The sequence below is a fragment of the Mixophyes fleayi genome, chromosome 4 (genome assembly GCF_038048845.1).
Source record: "Mixophyes fleayi isolate aMixFle1 chromosome 4, aMixFle1.hap1, whole genome shotgun sequence".
NCBI classification, from domain to species: Eukaryota; Metazoa; Chordata; class Amphibia; order Anura; family Limnodynastidae; genus Mixophyes; species Mixophyes fleayi.
Window position 1 is genome coordinate 722049 of NC_134405.1, and position 18637 is coordinate 740685.

General features: G+C 44.0%; 1 protein-coding gene across 1 annotated transcript in view; it reads right to left on the minus strand.

The window, feature by feature from the left end:
• The window catches only part of ACAP1 (ArfGAP with coiled-coil, ankyrin repeat and PH domains 1), a 167851-nt gene extending 150286 nt beyond the window's left edge, over positions 1-17565 (minus strand). Inside the window, exon 1 of the mRNA XM_075206092.1 lies at positions 17321-17565. Coding sequence (XP_075062193.1) covers positions 17321-17373 — 53 coding nt within the window. The 5' untranslated portion in view covers positions 17374-17565. The remainder of the gene's footprint in view (positions 1-17320) is intronic.
• Between the last annotated feature and the right edge of the window lie 1072 nt (positions 17566-18637).

Consider the following 18637-nt stretch of genomic DNA (forward strand, 5'->3'; position numbering starts at 1 on the left):
ACTGGACTTATACTGCTGAATCAGTGAACTTTGTAATATATCAGTACCACTGGACTTATATTACAAAGTTCACTGATTCAGCAGTATAAGTCCAGTGGTACTGATATATTACAAAGTTCACTGATTCAGCAGTATAAGTCCAGTGGTACTGATATATTACAAAGTTCACTGATTCAGCAGTATATCAGTACCACTGGACTTATACTGCTGAATCAGTGAACTTTGTAATATATCAGTACCACTGGACTTATACTGCTGAATCAGTGAACTTTGTAATAGCAGTACCACTGGACTTATACACTGCTGAATCAGTGAACTTTGTAATAGCAGTACCACTGGACTTATACTGCTGAATCAGTGAACTTTGTAATAGCAGTACCACTGGACTTATACTGCTGAATCAGTGAACTTTGTAATAGCAGTACCACTGGACTTATACACTGCTGAATCAGTGAACTTTGTAATAGCAGTACCACTGGACTTATACACTGCTGAATCAGTGAACTTTGTAATAGCAGTACCACTGGACTTATACACTGCTGAATCAGTGAACTTTGTAATAGCAGTACCACTGGACTTATACTGCTGAATCAGTGAACTTTGTAATAGCAGTACCACTGGACTTATACTGCTGAATCAGTGAACTTTGTAATAGCAGTACCACTGGACTTATACACTGCTGAATCAGTGAACTTTGTAATAGCAGTACCACTGGACTTATACACTGCTGAATCAGTGAACTTTGTAATAGCAGTACCACTGGACTTATACTGCTGAATCAGTGAACTTTGTAATAGCAGTACCACTGGACTTATACACTGCTGAATCAGTGAACTTTGTAATAGCAGTACCACTGGACTTATACTGCTGAATCAGTGAACTTTGTAATAGCAGTACCACTGGACTTATACTGCTGAATCAGTGAACTTTGTAATAGCAGTACCACTGGACTTATACTGCTGAATCAGTGAACTTTGTAATATATCAGTACCACTGGACTTATACTGCTGAATCAGTGAACTTTGTAATAGCAGTACCACTGGACTTATACTGCTGAATCAGTGAACTTTGTAATAGCAGTACCACTGGACTTATACTGCTGAATCAATGAACTTTGTAATAGCAGTACCACTGGACTTATACTGCTGAATCAGTGAACTTTGTAATATAGCAGTACCACTGGACTTATACACTGCTGAATCAGTGAACTTTGTAATAGCAGTACCACTGGACTTATACTGCTGACTCAGTGAACTTTGTAATATCAGTACCACTGGACTTATACTGCAGGATTGTTTTTTCAAATTTTGTTGTAATTAATTTTTTTTAAAATTAGTATTTTGTATTTTTTTTTATTTTTTAAACACTTGGGAATATTGGGGAAATAACTATGCCCTTAGAAGCACAGAGCACAGGACACAGGACCACTGGACTGAAAAGGACACAGCACACAGGACCCAGCAGCACCACTGAACTCAAAATTGACAGAGCACAGCACACAGCACCACTGGACTGATACTGCAGAATGTGTGAACTTTGTAATATTGCAGTACCAATGGGCTTATACTGCAGGATTGGTTTTGCAAATTTGGTTGTAATTAAAAAAAAATTTTAATTAGTTTTTTGTATTTTTTTTTATAACTTTTTTTTAATTTTTTAAACACTTGGGAATATTGGGGAAATAACTATGACCTTAGAAGCACAGAGCACAGGACACAGGACCACTGGACCGAACAGGACACAGCACAGGACCCAGCAGCACCACTGAACTCAAAATTGACAGAGCACAGCACACAGCACCACTGGACTGATACTGCAGAACACAGCACAGAACTAAACAGCACAGCACGAGATCTACCAGGACAGAGGACCACCTAACACACCCTCCCTCTACCCTGATCAATGCCCGAGTGAAGATGGCGGCGACTAGCGGGGAATTTATAGGTTCCGAGTATTGCGAGATCCGACAGCGGGATTATGACTCAGAGCCTCGGTTTCAAGTTTTCATTTGGCGCCAATACCCGGATCTGTCTCGGATCCGACTCGGATTGGAAAGGTTCGGGTGGGCTCGGATTCAGGAAATCCGAGTGCGCTCATCTCTAATATATATATATATATATATCTGTACCTGGACAGTGTCACCTATAACCTAAATATATCTCTGTACCTGGACAGTGTCCCTGTTACCTATATATGTCTCTAGTTACTTATTGTCCTATTCTGTTGTCACATATTCTCTAATCAAAGCAATTTTTTCCTAAATTGTTTTTTTACTTTCCTTCCATGGCTTTATTGTTCCAATTACAACACCCCGTGCTTCACCCCTTATCTATATTGCCCCCTTACTACTACATCCCCCACTAATTAGCACTCTTCAATGTTTTCCTATCTTAGATGCTTAAAAGTAATATCCTCAAATTACCACCAGAAGATGAAAGATCAGAAATCTCATAATCATCTTTTTATATTTCTACCCTTCTTCCATAAACGGCGCTACATCACCAAATCCAGGTAACCCCCCTCCCCCTCCACACACACACACACACACACATACATTTCCTTTACACATCATTCTGATTCAGAACACGGCAGAAGTCCAGCAAACCTTAAACACATCACCTGTCTCCTATCACTTTCAACATCCTCTAAATGTGAGCTATGGAATGCATGCTCTACTGTAGCATAGTAATCTCCATGACCGCTTCCTCTCAAGCTCCTGGCAATAACAGAAGCATGGCTTACACACCAAGACACTGCCTCACCTGAAGCCCTTTCACTTGGCGGCCTCCATCTCATCCAGAGGTGGAGCTAGCGAGCTGAGGGCCCCTGTGCAGGGAGGTGGGGCCCACGCCCCTCCGCATCTGACATGCAGCGGGCCCCATTATCTCCATGGCACCTAATGCCCCAATGGTAGTTCTATCACTGATGTCACCCACACCCAGAAACAAGGAGGTTATATTGGATGCCTCCATTCCCCACAGTGCACATTCACAGCTCTAAAAAATGTCCCATCACACACACACTCATCTTTTGATTTACAAGCTATCCTGATTTTCAACCGATTTCCTCTGCGTGTTGCTGTGATAATCGCTCCTCTGGACCACACCAGAAATTTCTGGAACATTTCTCTGCATGGCTCCCTCACCTCTTATTGTCTGACATCCCCACCATCATTATGGGTAATTTCAACATCCTCATTCATAGTCCACTTTCTACTTATGCCTTCAAACTACTCTCTCTAACCACCTTCCGCAGCCTCTCCCAGTGAACTGACTCCTCTACTCATAGGGATGGCCACTGTCTTGATCTTGTTTTCTCTACACTATATTCTGTTTCTTCAACGCTCCTTCCCATCTCAGTCCATTACCTTATAACCTGCAAGTTGTCCTCCATTACATTAATCTCTTTGCAGTCTAAATCAACTCTTAAATCTATTAATTTTCAACAACTTTCCACCTCTCTGAAACACCTTCTCTCCCCAATATCTGCATTCTTCTCTCCTGATCTGGCAGTACCACTTCTTAATCATACCCTCTTAATCTCCCTAGGTTACCCTATTACCACCCTCTTAATCTCCCTAGGTTACCCTATTACCACCCTCTACACAGCTAACACAAGACAACAACCCTCTGACCAACATAGTTGTGTAACTGATCACACAGCCCACTCAAATACTTTTTACTTATACATTCTAGCTGGTCCAATGTGCAATATGATGTAGCACATGCCCTTGAGTTTCAAACTCCCATTGTCCTATAGATTGTAAGCTTTCGAGCAGGGTTCTCTTACCTCTGTCTGTATGTATTACCCAGTATTGTCTTATTAATGTTTGTTCTCAATTGTAAAGCGCTACGGAATTTGCTGGCGCTATATAAATAAATGTTGATGATGATGATAATGATACCCTAGCAAATAGTTCTTGATCAAATGGCTCAGCTACCTGACCATTATGTTAGTCGCGACACACTTAAAAACACAATGCTTCATCATTGGCGTAAATTTTGTACTCATTACTTCTCAAATATGTGGCTTTATATAACCCCAATCTAACAGTCCTATCAAACAGCTCTGGTGCTGCAAAACAAACCTATTTCCAATCTTTAATCTCTGTTCAGGCTTCTAACCCCAAACGCTTCTTTAATACATTTATATCTCAACCCCAAACACTTTGACAACCAACTCTGCTCAAGATCTTCCTTCTTCAAGAAAAAGACAACAATATTCTACATGAACTGATATCTTCTTCCAAGCAGCAACCTGCTCGATGCCTTCACATTCTCTTCATTTCACCCCAGAAATTAACACGTATTTTCTCTTTTTATCTTCATATTCTGCTACCTGATCCTATTTCCTCATCCATCAGTAGATTGTTGTTTTCTGTGCTCATCCTAGCATTAATATCTGTAATCTCTCTCCACTAGTATCTTTCCTCCATGAGTCAACCTGCAGTAAGTACTCATATTCTGGTAAAAAATAAATTCTGATCCAAACTCTTTTGCAGATTATCGCCCCATCTCTCAGCTCTTAGGTTCCTCAAAGCTTCTTGAGAGAACAACTCACCTCACATGCTTTATATCCTCACACAACCTTCTGGACCCTCTTCAGTCATCCTTTCCTTCCCAACACTCTTTCCACCTACACCCAGAGGGACCAACTAAGGTGGTCAATAACTCATCACTGCATCTAAACGCCATTACTCACCTCTAATTCTCCTGGATCTCTCCTGCATTTCACACTGTTGACCACTCTCTCCTCATACAAACACCACAATCCCCATTCCCTATACTGTCCTACTCTACATCTCATCCTACATTGCCAATGGCTGCTTCAGTGTATCTCTGGATCCACCTCTGCTCCGCTTCCTTTATCAGTTGGAGACCACAAGGCTCAGTCCTAGGTCCTCTGCTATTCTCTATCTACACCACTTCTATTGGAAAACTAATAAGCTCCTTTGGATTTCAGTATCATCTCTATGCGGATGATACACAAATTTATCTATCCTCTCCTGATCTCTCACCCTCTGTGTTGTCGCGTTACTGACTGTCTTTCTGCCATTTCATCTTGGATGTCTTCTCGCCAACTCAAACTCAATATTTAAAAAAAAAAGAGTTAATAATATTCCCACCAACCAACAGAAGTTACCTGTGTGATATCTCTATCTGTGGACAAGACAACAATAAATCTACCGCTCAAGCTCAAGCCTGGATCCTTGACACAAAACTAACCTTGGTTTCCCACATACAATCTATATCTAAATCATGTTACAGACATCTAAGACACATTTCCAGAATACGCACATATCTCACAGAAGACACTGCTACTTCATGCACTTATCATCTCCTACAGTGACAATTGCAATTCCCTCCTTACTGATCTTCCCTGGATCACACTCTCACCCCTACAGTCTATTTATTTTTCATACCGCAGCTATACTAGTTTTTCTTGTAAATCAGTCTTCCACTGCTGCTCTGTCAGTAGTATTGGTTGCTTGTTTTTGTACAGAATCCAATCTAAAATACTTCTACAAACTTACAAGGCCATAAACAATACCACAGAATCATCCATCTCTTTCTTTGTCTGATAATATCTCCAGTCTCTGTCCTGCGTCTCTCATCCACCCTCATTACCGGCTCCCATTCCCAGGTACAGGTCTCAGGCTGCTCCCACTCTGTGGCATTTCCTTCCTCGTACAACAAGACTTTCCCCAGCTCCAAACCTTCCAGCGTCCCCTGAGAACTCATCTCTTCATGCAGCTTATCAAATCCCCAAAGCACCCTTACTCCCGAGGCAATCTACTCTATTACCCCCCTACAGAGCTCACACAACCTTACAGCATTGTTGTGTGACTGGATCATATAACCCCCTTACTCCCGAGGCAATCTACTCTATTACCCCCCTCTACAGAGCTCACACAACCTTACAGCATTGTTGTGTGACTGGATCATATAACCCCCTTACTCCCGAGGCAATCTACTCTATTACCCCCCTCTACAGAGCTCACACAACCTTACAGCATTGTTGTGTGACTGGATCATATAACCCCCTTACTCCCGAGGCAATCTACTCTATTACCCCCCTCTACAGAGCTCACACAACCTTACAGCATTGTTGTGTGACTGGATCATATAACCCTCTTACTCCCGAGGCAATCTACTCTATTACCCCTCTACAGAGCTCACACAACCTTACAGCATTGTTGTGTGACTGGATCATATAACCCCCTTACTCCCGAGGCAATCTACTCTATTACCCCCCTCTACAGAGCTCACACAACCTTACAGCATTGTTGTGTGACTGGATCATATAACCCCCTTACTCCCGAGGCAATCTACTCTATTACCCCCCTCTACAGAGCTCACACAACCTTACAGCATTGTTGTGTGACTGGATCATATAACCCTCTTACTCCTGAGGCAATCTACTCTATTACCCCCCTACAGAGCTCACACAACCTTACAGCATTGTTGTGTGACTGGATCATATAACCCTCTTACTCCCGAGGCAATCTACTCTATTACCCCTCTACAGAGCTCACACAACCTTACAGCATTGTTGTGTGACTGGATCATATAACCCCCTTACTCCCGAGGCAATCTACTCTATTACCCCCCTCTACAGAGCTCACACAACCTTACAGCATTGTTGTGTGACTGGATCATATAACCCTCTTACTCCTGAGGCAATCTACTCTATTACCCCCATACAGAGCTCACACAACCTTACAGCATTGTTGTGTGACTGGATCATATAACCCTCTTACTCCCGAGGCAATCTACTCTATTACCCCCATACAGAGCTCACACAACCTTACAGCATTGTTGTGTGACTGGATCATATAACCCTCTTACTCCCGAGGCAATCTACTCTATTACCCCTCTACAGAGCTCACACAACCTTACAGCATTGTTGTGTGACTGGATCATATAACCCTCTTACTCCCGAGGCAATCTACTCTATTACCCCCCTCTACAGAGCTCACACAACCTTACAGCATTGTTGTGTGACTGGATCATATAACCCCCTTACTCCCGAGGAAATCTACTCTTTTACCCCCCTCTACAGAGCTCACACAACCTTACAGCATTGTTGTGTGACTGGATCATATAACCCTCTTACTCCCGAGGCAATCTACTCTTTTACCCCCTCTACAGAGCTCACACAACCTTACAGCATTGTTGTGTGACTGGATCATATAACCCCCTTACTCCCGAGGCAATCTACTCTATTACCCCCCCCTCTACAGAGCTCACACAACCTTACAGCATTGTTGTGTGACTGGATCATATAACCCCCTTACTCCCGAGGCAATCTACTCTATTACCCCTCTACAGAGCTCACACAACCTTACAGCATTGTTGTGTGACTGGATCATATAACCCTCTTACTCCCGAGGCAATCTACTCTATTACCCCCCTCTACAGAGCTCACACAACCTTACAGCATTGTTGTGTGACTGGATCATATAACCCCCTTACTCCCAAGGCAATCTACTCTATTACCCCCCTCTACAGAGCTCACACAACCTTACAGCATTGTTGTGTGACTGGATCATATAACCCTCTTACTCCCGAGGCAATCTACTCTATTACCCCTCTACAGAGCTCACACAACCTTACAGCATTGTTGTGTGACTGGATCATATAACCCCTTACTCCCAAGGCAATCTACTCTATTACCCCCCTCTACAGAGCTCACACAACCTTACAGCATTGTTGTGTGACTGGATCATATAACCCTCTTACTCCCGAGGCAATCTACTCTATTACCCCCATACAGAGCTCACACAACCTTACAGCATTGTTGTGTGACTGGATCATATAACCCTCTTACTCCCGAGGCAATCTACTCTATTACCCCCCTCTACAGAGCTCACACAACCTTACAGCATTGTTGTGTGACTGGATCATATAACCCCCTTACTCCCGAGGCAATCTACCCTATTACCCCCCTCTACAGAGCTCACACAACCTTACAGCATTGTTGTGTGACTGGATCATATAACCCTCTTACTCCCGAGGCAATCTACTCTATTACCCCCCTCTACAGAGCTCACACAACCTTACAGCATTGTTGTGTGACTGGATCATATAACCCTCTTACTCCCGAGGCAATCTACTCTATTACCCCCCTCTACAGAGCTCACACAACCTTACAGCATTGTTGTGTGACTGGATCATATAACCCTCTTACTCCCGAGGCAATCTACTCTATTACCGCCCTACAGAGCTCACACAACCTTACAGCATTGTTGTGTGACTGGATCATATAACCCCCTTACTCCCGAGGCAATCTACTCTTATACCCCCCTCTACAGAGCTCACACAACCTTACAGCATTGTTGTGTGACTGGATCATATAACCCCCTTACTCCCGAGGCAATCTACTCTATTACCCCCCTCTACAGAGCCCACACAACCTTACAGCATTGTTGTGTGACTGGATCATATAACCCTCTTACTCCCGAGGAAATCTACTCTATTACCCCCCTACAGAGCTCACACAACCTTACAGCATTGTTGTGTGACTGGATCATATAACCCTCTTACTCCCGAGGCAATCTACTCTATTACCCCCCTACAGAGCTCACACAACCTTACAGCATTGTTGTGTGACTGGATCATATAACCCTCTTACTCCCGAGGAAATCTACTCTATTACCCCCCTACAGAGCTCACACAACCTTACAGCATTGTTGTGTGACTGGATCATATAACCCTCTTACTCCCGAGGCAATCTACTCTATTACCCCCCTCTACAGAGCTCACACAAGCTTACAGCATTGTTGTGTGACTGGATCATATAACCCTCTTACTCCCGAGGCAATCTACTCTATTACCCCCCTACAGAGCTCACACAACCTTACAGCATTGTTGTGTGACTGGATCATATAACCCCCTTACTCCTGAGGCAATCTACTCTATTACCCCCCTCTACAGAGCTCACACAACCTTACAGCATTGTTGTGTGACTGGATCATATAACCCCCTTACTCCCGAGGCAATCTACTCTATTACCCCCCTACAGAGCTCACACAACCTTACAGCATTGTTGTGTGACTGGATCATATAACCCCCTTACTCCCGAGGCAATCTACTCTATTACCCCCCTACAGAGCTCACACAACCTTACAGCATTGTTGTGTGACTGGATCATATAACCCCCTTACTCCCGAGGCAATCTACTCTATTACCCCCCTACAGAGCTCACACAACCTTACAGCATTGTTGTGTGACTGGATCATATAACCCCCTTACTCCCGAGGCAATCTACTCTATTACCCCCCTCTACAGAGCTCACACAACCTTACAGCATTGTTGTGTGACTGGATCATATAACCCCCTTACTCCCGAGGCAATCTACTCTATTACCCCCCTCTACAGAGCTCACACAACCTTACAGCATTGTTGTGTGACTGGATCATATAACCCTCTTACTCCCGAGGCAATCTACTCTATTACCCCCCTCTACAGAGCTCAAACAACCTTACAGCATTGTTGTGTGACTGGATCATATAACCCCCTTACTCCCGAGGCAATCTACTCTATTACCCCTCTACAGAGCTCACACAACCTTACATTATTGTTGTGTGACTGGATCATATAACCCCCTTACTCCCGAGGAAATCTACTCTATTACCCCCCTACAGAGCTCACACAACCTTACAGCATTGTTGTGTGAATGGATCATATAACCCCCTTACTCCCGAGGAAATCTACTCTATTATCCCTCTACAGAGCTCACACAACCTTACAGCATTGTTGTGTGACTGGATCATATAACCCTCTTACTCCCGAGGCAATCTACTCTATTACCCCTCTACAGAGCTCACACAACCTTACAGCATTGTTGTGTGAATGGATCATATAACCCCCTTACTCCCGAGGAAATCTACTCTATTATCCCTCTACAGAGCTCACACAACCTTACAGCATTGTTGTGTGACTGGATCATATAACCCCCTTACTCCCGAGGCAATCTACTCTATTACCCCCCTACAGAGCTCACACAACCTTACAGCATTGTTGTGTGACTGGATCATATAACCCTCTTACTCCCGAGGCAATCTACTCTATTACCCCCCTCTACAGAGCTCAAACAACCTTACAGCATTGTTGTGTGACTGGATCATATAACCCCCTTACTCCCGAGGCAATCTACTCTATTACCCCTCTACAGAGCTCACACAACCTTACAGCATTGTTGTGTGACTGGATCATATAACCCCCTTACTCCCGAGGAAATCTACTCTATTACCCCCCTACAGAGCTCACACAACCTTACAGCATTGTTGTGTGACTGGATCATATAACCCCCTTACTCCTGAGGCAATCTACTCTATTACCCCCCTACAGAGCTCACACAACCTTACAGCATTGTTGTGTGACTGGATCATATAACCCCCTTACTCCCGAGGAAATCTACTCTATTACCCCCCTCTACAGAGCTCACACAACCTTACAGCATTGTTGTGTGACTGGATCATATAACCCTCTTACTCCCGAGGCAATCTACTCTATTACCCCTCTACAGAGCTCACACAACCTTACAGCATTGTTGTGTGACTGGATCATATAACCCTCTTACTCCCGAGGCAATCTACTCTATTACCCCTCTACAGAGCTCACACAACCTTACAGCATTGTTGTGTGACTGGATCATATAACCCCCTAAGCTCGGTGCAATCTGGCTTCAGCAATATGTATCACACTCCTATTTACCTATAGATTGTAATCTGTGAGCAGCACCCTCCTACCACTTTGTCTGTCTGCTATTACCCAGTATGGTTCACTTATTGTGTTTGTCCCCAATTGTAAAGTGCTATGGAATACGCTGATGCTATATAAATAAATATACACTGACGCGCAAAGTGCCCATATGACGTTATCATCCGTGTGCTGTACTCTGTCATTCTAGGGAAGTATTGTGGTGTAAAATCAGGGAAATGAGAAGGGAATGAAGGAAAACAGTGTAATTTGTAGGAAACAGTAACTTTAGGGAATGTGACATTATCCCCAGCGGTCATACAATATTATTACAGTAAGAAATAAGCCATGTACTCCACTGGTAGGGTTGGGAGCCCCCTCTAGATGCATTTGTATGGCAGTATAATGTGTGTGTGACCCCGCAGTGTTTGTGGCTGGGAATACAGGACGTACAGACTCACAGAAAGGAAGTGCAGATATCAGATATAACCTCTCTGTATATATTTATTATTGTCACTTTATGTCTACTGGCCCCATGAATAGTGGGAGATAGGAAACCATAATAACTTGTACCAGCTCTATATCTGTAAGAAATAACAGGTGAGCCAGACATGTGTCCAATGTTTGTGTCCTACACATGTGTCCTCTACATGTCTGTTGTATGTGTATTATGCATGTGTCCTCTACATGTCTGTTGTATGTGTCCTATGCATGTGTCCTCTACATGTCTGTTGTATGTGTCCTATGCATGTACCTTGTATGTGCTCTATGCATGTGCCCTCTACATGTCTGTTGTATGTGTCCTATGCATGTACCTTGTATGTGCTCTACGCATGTGTCCTCTACATGTCTGTTGTATGTGTCCTATGGATGTGTCCTCTACATGTCTGTTGTATGTGTCCTATGCATGTACCTTGTATGTGCTCTACGCATGTGTCCTCTACATGTCTGTTGTATGTGTCCTATGCATGTGTCCTCTACATGTCTGTTGTATGTGTCCTATGCATGTGTCCTCTACATGTCTGTTGTATGTGTCCTATGCATGTGTCCTCTACATGTCTGTTGTATGTGTCCTATGCATGTACCTTGTATGTGCTCTACGCATGTGTCCTCTACATGTCTGTTGTATGTGTCCTATGCATGTGTCCTCTACATGTCTGTTGTATGTGTCCTATGCATGTGTCCTCTACATGTCTGTTGTATGTGTCCTATGCATGTACCTTGTATGTGCTCTACGCATGTGTCCTCTACATGTCTGTTGTATGTGTCCTATGCATGTGTCCTCTACATGTCTGTTGTATGTGTCCTATGCATGTGTCCTCTACATGTCTGTTGTATGTGTCCTATGCATGTACCTTGTATGTGCTCTACGCATGTGTCCTCTACATGTCTGTTGTATGTGTCCTCTGCATGTGTCCTCTACATGTCTATTGTATGTGTCCTATGCATGTACCTTGTATGTGCTCTATGCATGTGCCCTCTACATGTCTGTTGTATGTGTCCTATGCATGTACCTGTATGTGCTCTACGCATGTGTCCTCTACATGTCTGTTGTATGTGTCCTATGCATGTGTCCTCTACATGTCTATTGTATGTGTCCTATGCATGTACCTTGTATGTGCTCTATGCATGTGCCCTCTACATGTCTGTTGTATGTGTCCTATGCATGTACCTGTATGTGCTCTACGCATGTGTCCTCTACATGTCTGTTGTATGTGCTCTATGCATGTGTCCTCTACATGTCTGTTGTATGTGTCCTATGCATGTACCTTGTATGTGCTCTATGCATGTGCCCTCTACATGTCTATTGTATGTGTCCTATGCATGTACCTGTATGTGCTCTACGCATGTGTCCTCTACATGTCTGTTGTATGTGCTCTATGCATGTGTCCTCTACATGTCTATTGTATGTGTCCTATGCATGTACCTTGTATGTGCTCTATGCATGTGCCCTCTACATGTCTATTGTATGTGTCCTATGCATGTACCTGTATGTGCTCTACGCATGTGTCCTCTACATGTCTGTTGTATGTGCTCTATGCATGTGTCCTCTACATGTCTGTTGTATGTGTCCTATGCATGTACCTTGTATGTGCTCTACGCATGTGTCCTCTACATGTCTGTTGTATGTGTCCTATGCATGTACCTGTATGTGCTCTACGCATGTGTCCTCTACATGTCTGTTGTATGTGTCCTATGCATGTACCTTGTATGTGCTCTACGCATGTGTCCTCTACATGTCTGTTGTATGTGTCCTATGGATGTGTCCTCTACATGTCTGTTGTATGTGTCCTATGGATGTGTCCTCTACATGTCTGTTGTATGTGTGCTATGCATGTACCTTGTATGTGTCCTACGCATGTGCCCCATGTATCATATGTATGTGTGCCATGTCTGTATGATGCAGTAGGAAACATACAGAACAACATAAACACATCAATGTAACCCCTGTGGTTTCCTGTCTCTTCTCACTTCCTGTCTCACAACGCTGGGGGAGGATGATATCCGCTGTTATATACTTTATACACCAAACTGTCAGTATAACCGGCCATTAACCCCTTTCCTGCAGATCTCCAGCTACAGTCATTTAGGTCCTCATCGTATAACCCTTCCCGCACCTATCCACGTATGTCTATTACATCCCTGCAGACTATTGCTCTGCAACTCTTTTCCCACTATAGTTCTGCAGAACATCGCTCCATTAACCCTTATTAGGACACGTGTGCAAAATTTCGAAGTTTAGCTTTTTTCGCCTCTGCAGAATATTGTGTCTGTAATCGCCCCAAAATCTCACACAGCAAAAGAGGCCCCGTCATGTTCATGTGTTACACAAAGGCTGTATTTACAGATACACACACTGTACACTTATACACAACCACACACACTAGTGTCAGGCACACAATGTACACTTATACACACACAGAAACACACACACACACACACACACACACAGTACACTTACACACAGATGCACATTGTACACTTACACACAGATGCACATACTGTACACTTATACACAACCACACACATTAGTGTCAGACACACAATGTACACTTATACACACACAGAAACACACACACACACACACACACTACACTTACATATGGATACACTGCACACTGGTACACAGATAAACACACTAGTGCATACTTGCCAACTCTCCTGGAATGTCCGGGAGACTCCCGAAACTTGGGTAGGTTTCCCGGACTCCCGGGAGAGCAGTCAAGTATCCTGCATTCGGCAACTTGCTCGTCAAAGTGACGCGATTCGCGGTGAATCACGTCATTTTGGCCCCGTCCCCGTGACAAAAACGGCATTTTGTCGCGGGGAAAGGGGGGGAGAATAACGCGATTCACCGCTCTCTCCGCTCCTCCCACCCTCCAACCACGCCTTCTGCCTGGGATCTCCCGGAATTAACTTTTCAAAGGTTGGCAAGTATGCACTAGTGTCAGACACACACTGTACACTTACACACACACCGTACACTTACACACAGATGCACATTGTACACTTAGACACTGTACAGCACACACTGTACACTTACACACAGATGCACATTGTACACTGTACACTAACACACTGATGCACTCTGTACACTTACACACAGATACACACACACCATACACTTACACACAGATACACACACACCGTACACTTACACACAGATACACACACACTGTACACTTACACACAGATACACACACACAAACACACACAGTACACTTACACGCAGATGCACATTGTACACTTAGACACTGTACAGCACACACTGTACACTTCCATACAGATTCACACACTGCACACTTATTCACTGTAAAACACACACTGTACACTTACACACAATGTTCACTTACACACAGATACACACACGCACACTGTACACTAACACACTGATGCACTCTGTACACTTACAGATACACAGATGCACACACACACTGTCCACTTATACACAGATACACTGTACACTGACACAGAGATGCACACACTGTACATTTACACACAGATACACACTGTAGACTTACACATGGATACACTGCACACTTACACACAGATTCACATACTGTACACTTACACACAGATGCACGCACTGTACACTTACACACAGATGCAAACACTGTCCACTTACACACAGATACACTGTATACTGACACACAGATGCACACACTGTACATTTACACACAGATACACACTGTAGACTTACACATGGATATAATGCACACTGACACACAGATACACACACACTGTACACTTGCACACAGATGCACATACTATACACTTGCATACAAATGCACACACTGTACACTTGCACATAGAAACACTGTACACTTGCACACAGATGTACACACACTGTACACTTGCACACAGATGCACATACTATACACTTGCATACAAATGCACACACACACAGTGCACTTACAGATACACTGTACACTTATACACAGATACACTGAACATACAGATACACACACTGTACACTTACACACACAGTACACTTACAGATACACTGTACACTTATACACACACTGTACACTTACACATAGAAACACTGTACACTTGCACACAGATATACTGTACACTTATACAGAGATACACTGAACATACAGATACACACACTGTACACTTACAGATACACTGTACACTTATACACACACTGTACACTTGCACACAGATGCACACACACTGAACACTTGCACACAGATGCACACACACACTGTACACTTGCACACAGATGCACACACACTGTACACTTGCACACAGATGCACACACACTGTACACTTGCACACAGATGCACACACACTGTACACTTGCACACACACACACTGTACACTTGCACACAGATGCACACACACTGTACACTTGCACACAGATGCACACACACACACTGTACACTTGCACACAGATGCACACACACTGTACACTTGCACACAGATGCACACACACACTGTACACTTGCACACACACACTGTACACTTGCACACAGATGCACACACACTGTACACTTGCACACAGATGCACACACACTGTACACTTGCACAGATGCACACACACACACTGTACACTTGCACACAGATGCACACACACTGTACACTTGCACACAGATGCACACACACTGTACACTTGCACACAGATGCACACACACACACTGTACACTTGCACACAGATGCACAAACACACACTGTACACTTGCACACAGATGCACACACACTGTACACTTGCACACAGATGCACACACACTGTACACTTGCACACAGATGCACACACACTGTACACTTGCACACAGATGCACACACACACTGTACATTTGCACACAGATGCACACACACTGTACACTTGCACACAGATGCACACACACTGTACACTTGCACACAGATGCACACACACTGTACACTTGCACACAGATGCACACACACACACTGTACACTTGCACACAGATGCACACACACACTGTACACTTGCACACAGATGCACACACACTGTACACTTGCACACAGATGCACACACACACTGTACACTTGCACACAGATGCACACACACACTGTACACTTGCACACAGATGCACACACACTGTACACTTGCACACAGATGCACACACACTGTACACTTGCACACAGATGCACACACACACTGTACACTTGCACACAGATGCACACACACTGTACACTTGCACACAGATGCACACACACTGTACACTTGCACACAGATGCACACACACTGTACACTTGCACACAGATGCACACACACACTGTACACTTGCACACAGATGCACACACACTGTACACTTGCACACAGATGCACACACACTGTACACTTGCACACAGATGCACACACACTGTACACTTGCACACAGATGCACACACACTGTACACTTGCACACAGATGCACACACACACTGTACACTTGCACACAGATGCACACACACTGTACACTTGCACACAGATGCACACACACTGTACACTTGCACAGATGCACACACACACTGTACACTTGCACACAGATGCACACACACACTGTACACTTGCACACAGATGCACACACACTGTACACTTGCACACAGATGCACACACACACTGTACACTTGCACACAGATGCACACACACACTGTACACTTGCACACAGATGCACACACACACTGTACACTTGCACACAGATGCACACACACACTGTACACTTGCACACAGATGCACACACACTGTACACTTGCACACAGATGCACACACACTGTACACTTGCACACAGATGCACACACACTGTACACTTGCACACAGATGCACACACACTGTACACTTGCACACACACACTGTACACTTGCACACAGATGCACACACACTGTACACTTGCACACAGATGCACACACACTGTACACTTGCACACAGATGCACACACACTGTACACTTGCACACAGATGCACACACACTGTACACTTGCACACAGATGCACACACACTGTACACTTGCACACAGATGCACACACACTGTGACAGTTGTAGTAGACACTAGTGACAGATAACAATAATAATTTTAGAAGCTGGTGTAGTTTATGCATCATAATGAAAATGGGCCCAATTTGGCAGCGGAGAGGTACAGGGGCAGTTGTGAGACCACCCAACTCATCTCACCTTGTGCGCGGAGAATCCGTGAGACATTCCTCAAAGTCCAGGGTGACCGTCATCTCTCAGCTAAAGGAGACTCACAGCAGAGATAGAGACTGACCCTGAGAGAGAGCGAGAGAGCGAGAGAGAGACAGAGAGAGAGAGACTTACTCTGAGAGAATGACACTAATAGAGAGAAAGTGAGAGACTGACACTAATAGAGAGTGAGATTGACACTGATCACAGTAAGAGACAACCTGAGGACGAGATATGAAAGAGGAAGAGACACCCTCTTCCCCAGGAAGGAAGAAGAGTAATAAGAGACACCCACCAGGTGAGGAGAGACAGCTCTGATAGAGCGTAATAATAATATAACAAGTTAGAATCTCACTGTAAATGATTATTTCTTCTCAGTATTTTCCTCATCAGTCAGTAATGACACCAAATATAAGTTTTATAAATTTTCCAGCGTGTGTAGATGACTTGTCCGGTGTTCTGGTTCCTGGTCCAGTGAAATATATATACATTATATGCAGTAAATAACAACAGTGTCTGTTAATATAAGTTTCCCTGTACTGAGATTAGCACAAGCGTTACTTTATATTACAGATGTCGGGGGCCTCTCTGTATAAAGCAGGAAGTGATAATACTGCAGTTTCCATGATCAGTGATTACAGCATATTGTGGGCCTGATTCATTAAGGAACATAAATCCCAATACGTGTCGTATTTTGCATAAAACCGTATCCCCAGAACCGGACAACACGCCAGAGAACAGAGAAACATCCAATTCATCTTTGAGTGCACAAGCCCCTTACGATGGCCTATGTATGATCAGGGGCGTAACAGGACGTATGCACAAAGTCAGTGTACGGTCAGGGCGTGCCAAGCTGGAACACACGCATGTCCGATTCAAGGTCTGGGCATCTCTAAGCTACGTGGTATCACTGGCACCAGCTACAGGTCGGGTGTAAGTGCTGATTACTAGTGATGACGGCTGTGTATACAGCTAGAACATGTGTTTGTAATCAGCAGCTACAGGTCGGGTGTAAGTGCTGATTACTAGTGATGACGGCTGTGTATACAGCTGGAACATGTGTTTGTAATCAGCAGCTACAGGTCGGGTGTAAGTGCTGATTACTAGTGATGACGGCTGTGTATACAGCTAGAACATGTGTTTGTAATCAGCAGCAACTGTAACACTGTATTTTATGTACAGTAGACATTAATGACATCCTCACAGGAAACGTCCCGGTAACGTCTCTGCGGACGGTTGTTACACTATTAGCAATGTTTTGTCTTAGTATTGTGATCTTATCCTTTCTCCTTCTCTCCTCACTATTAC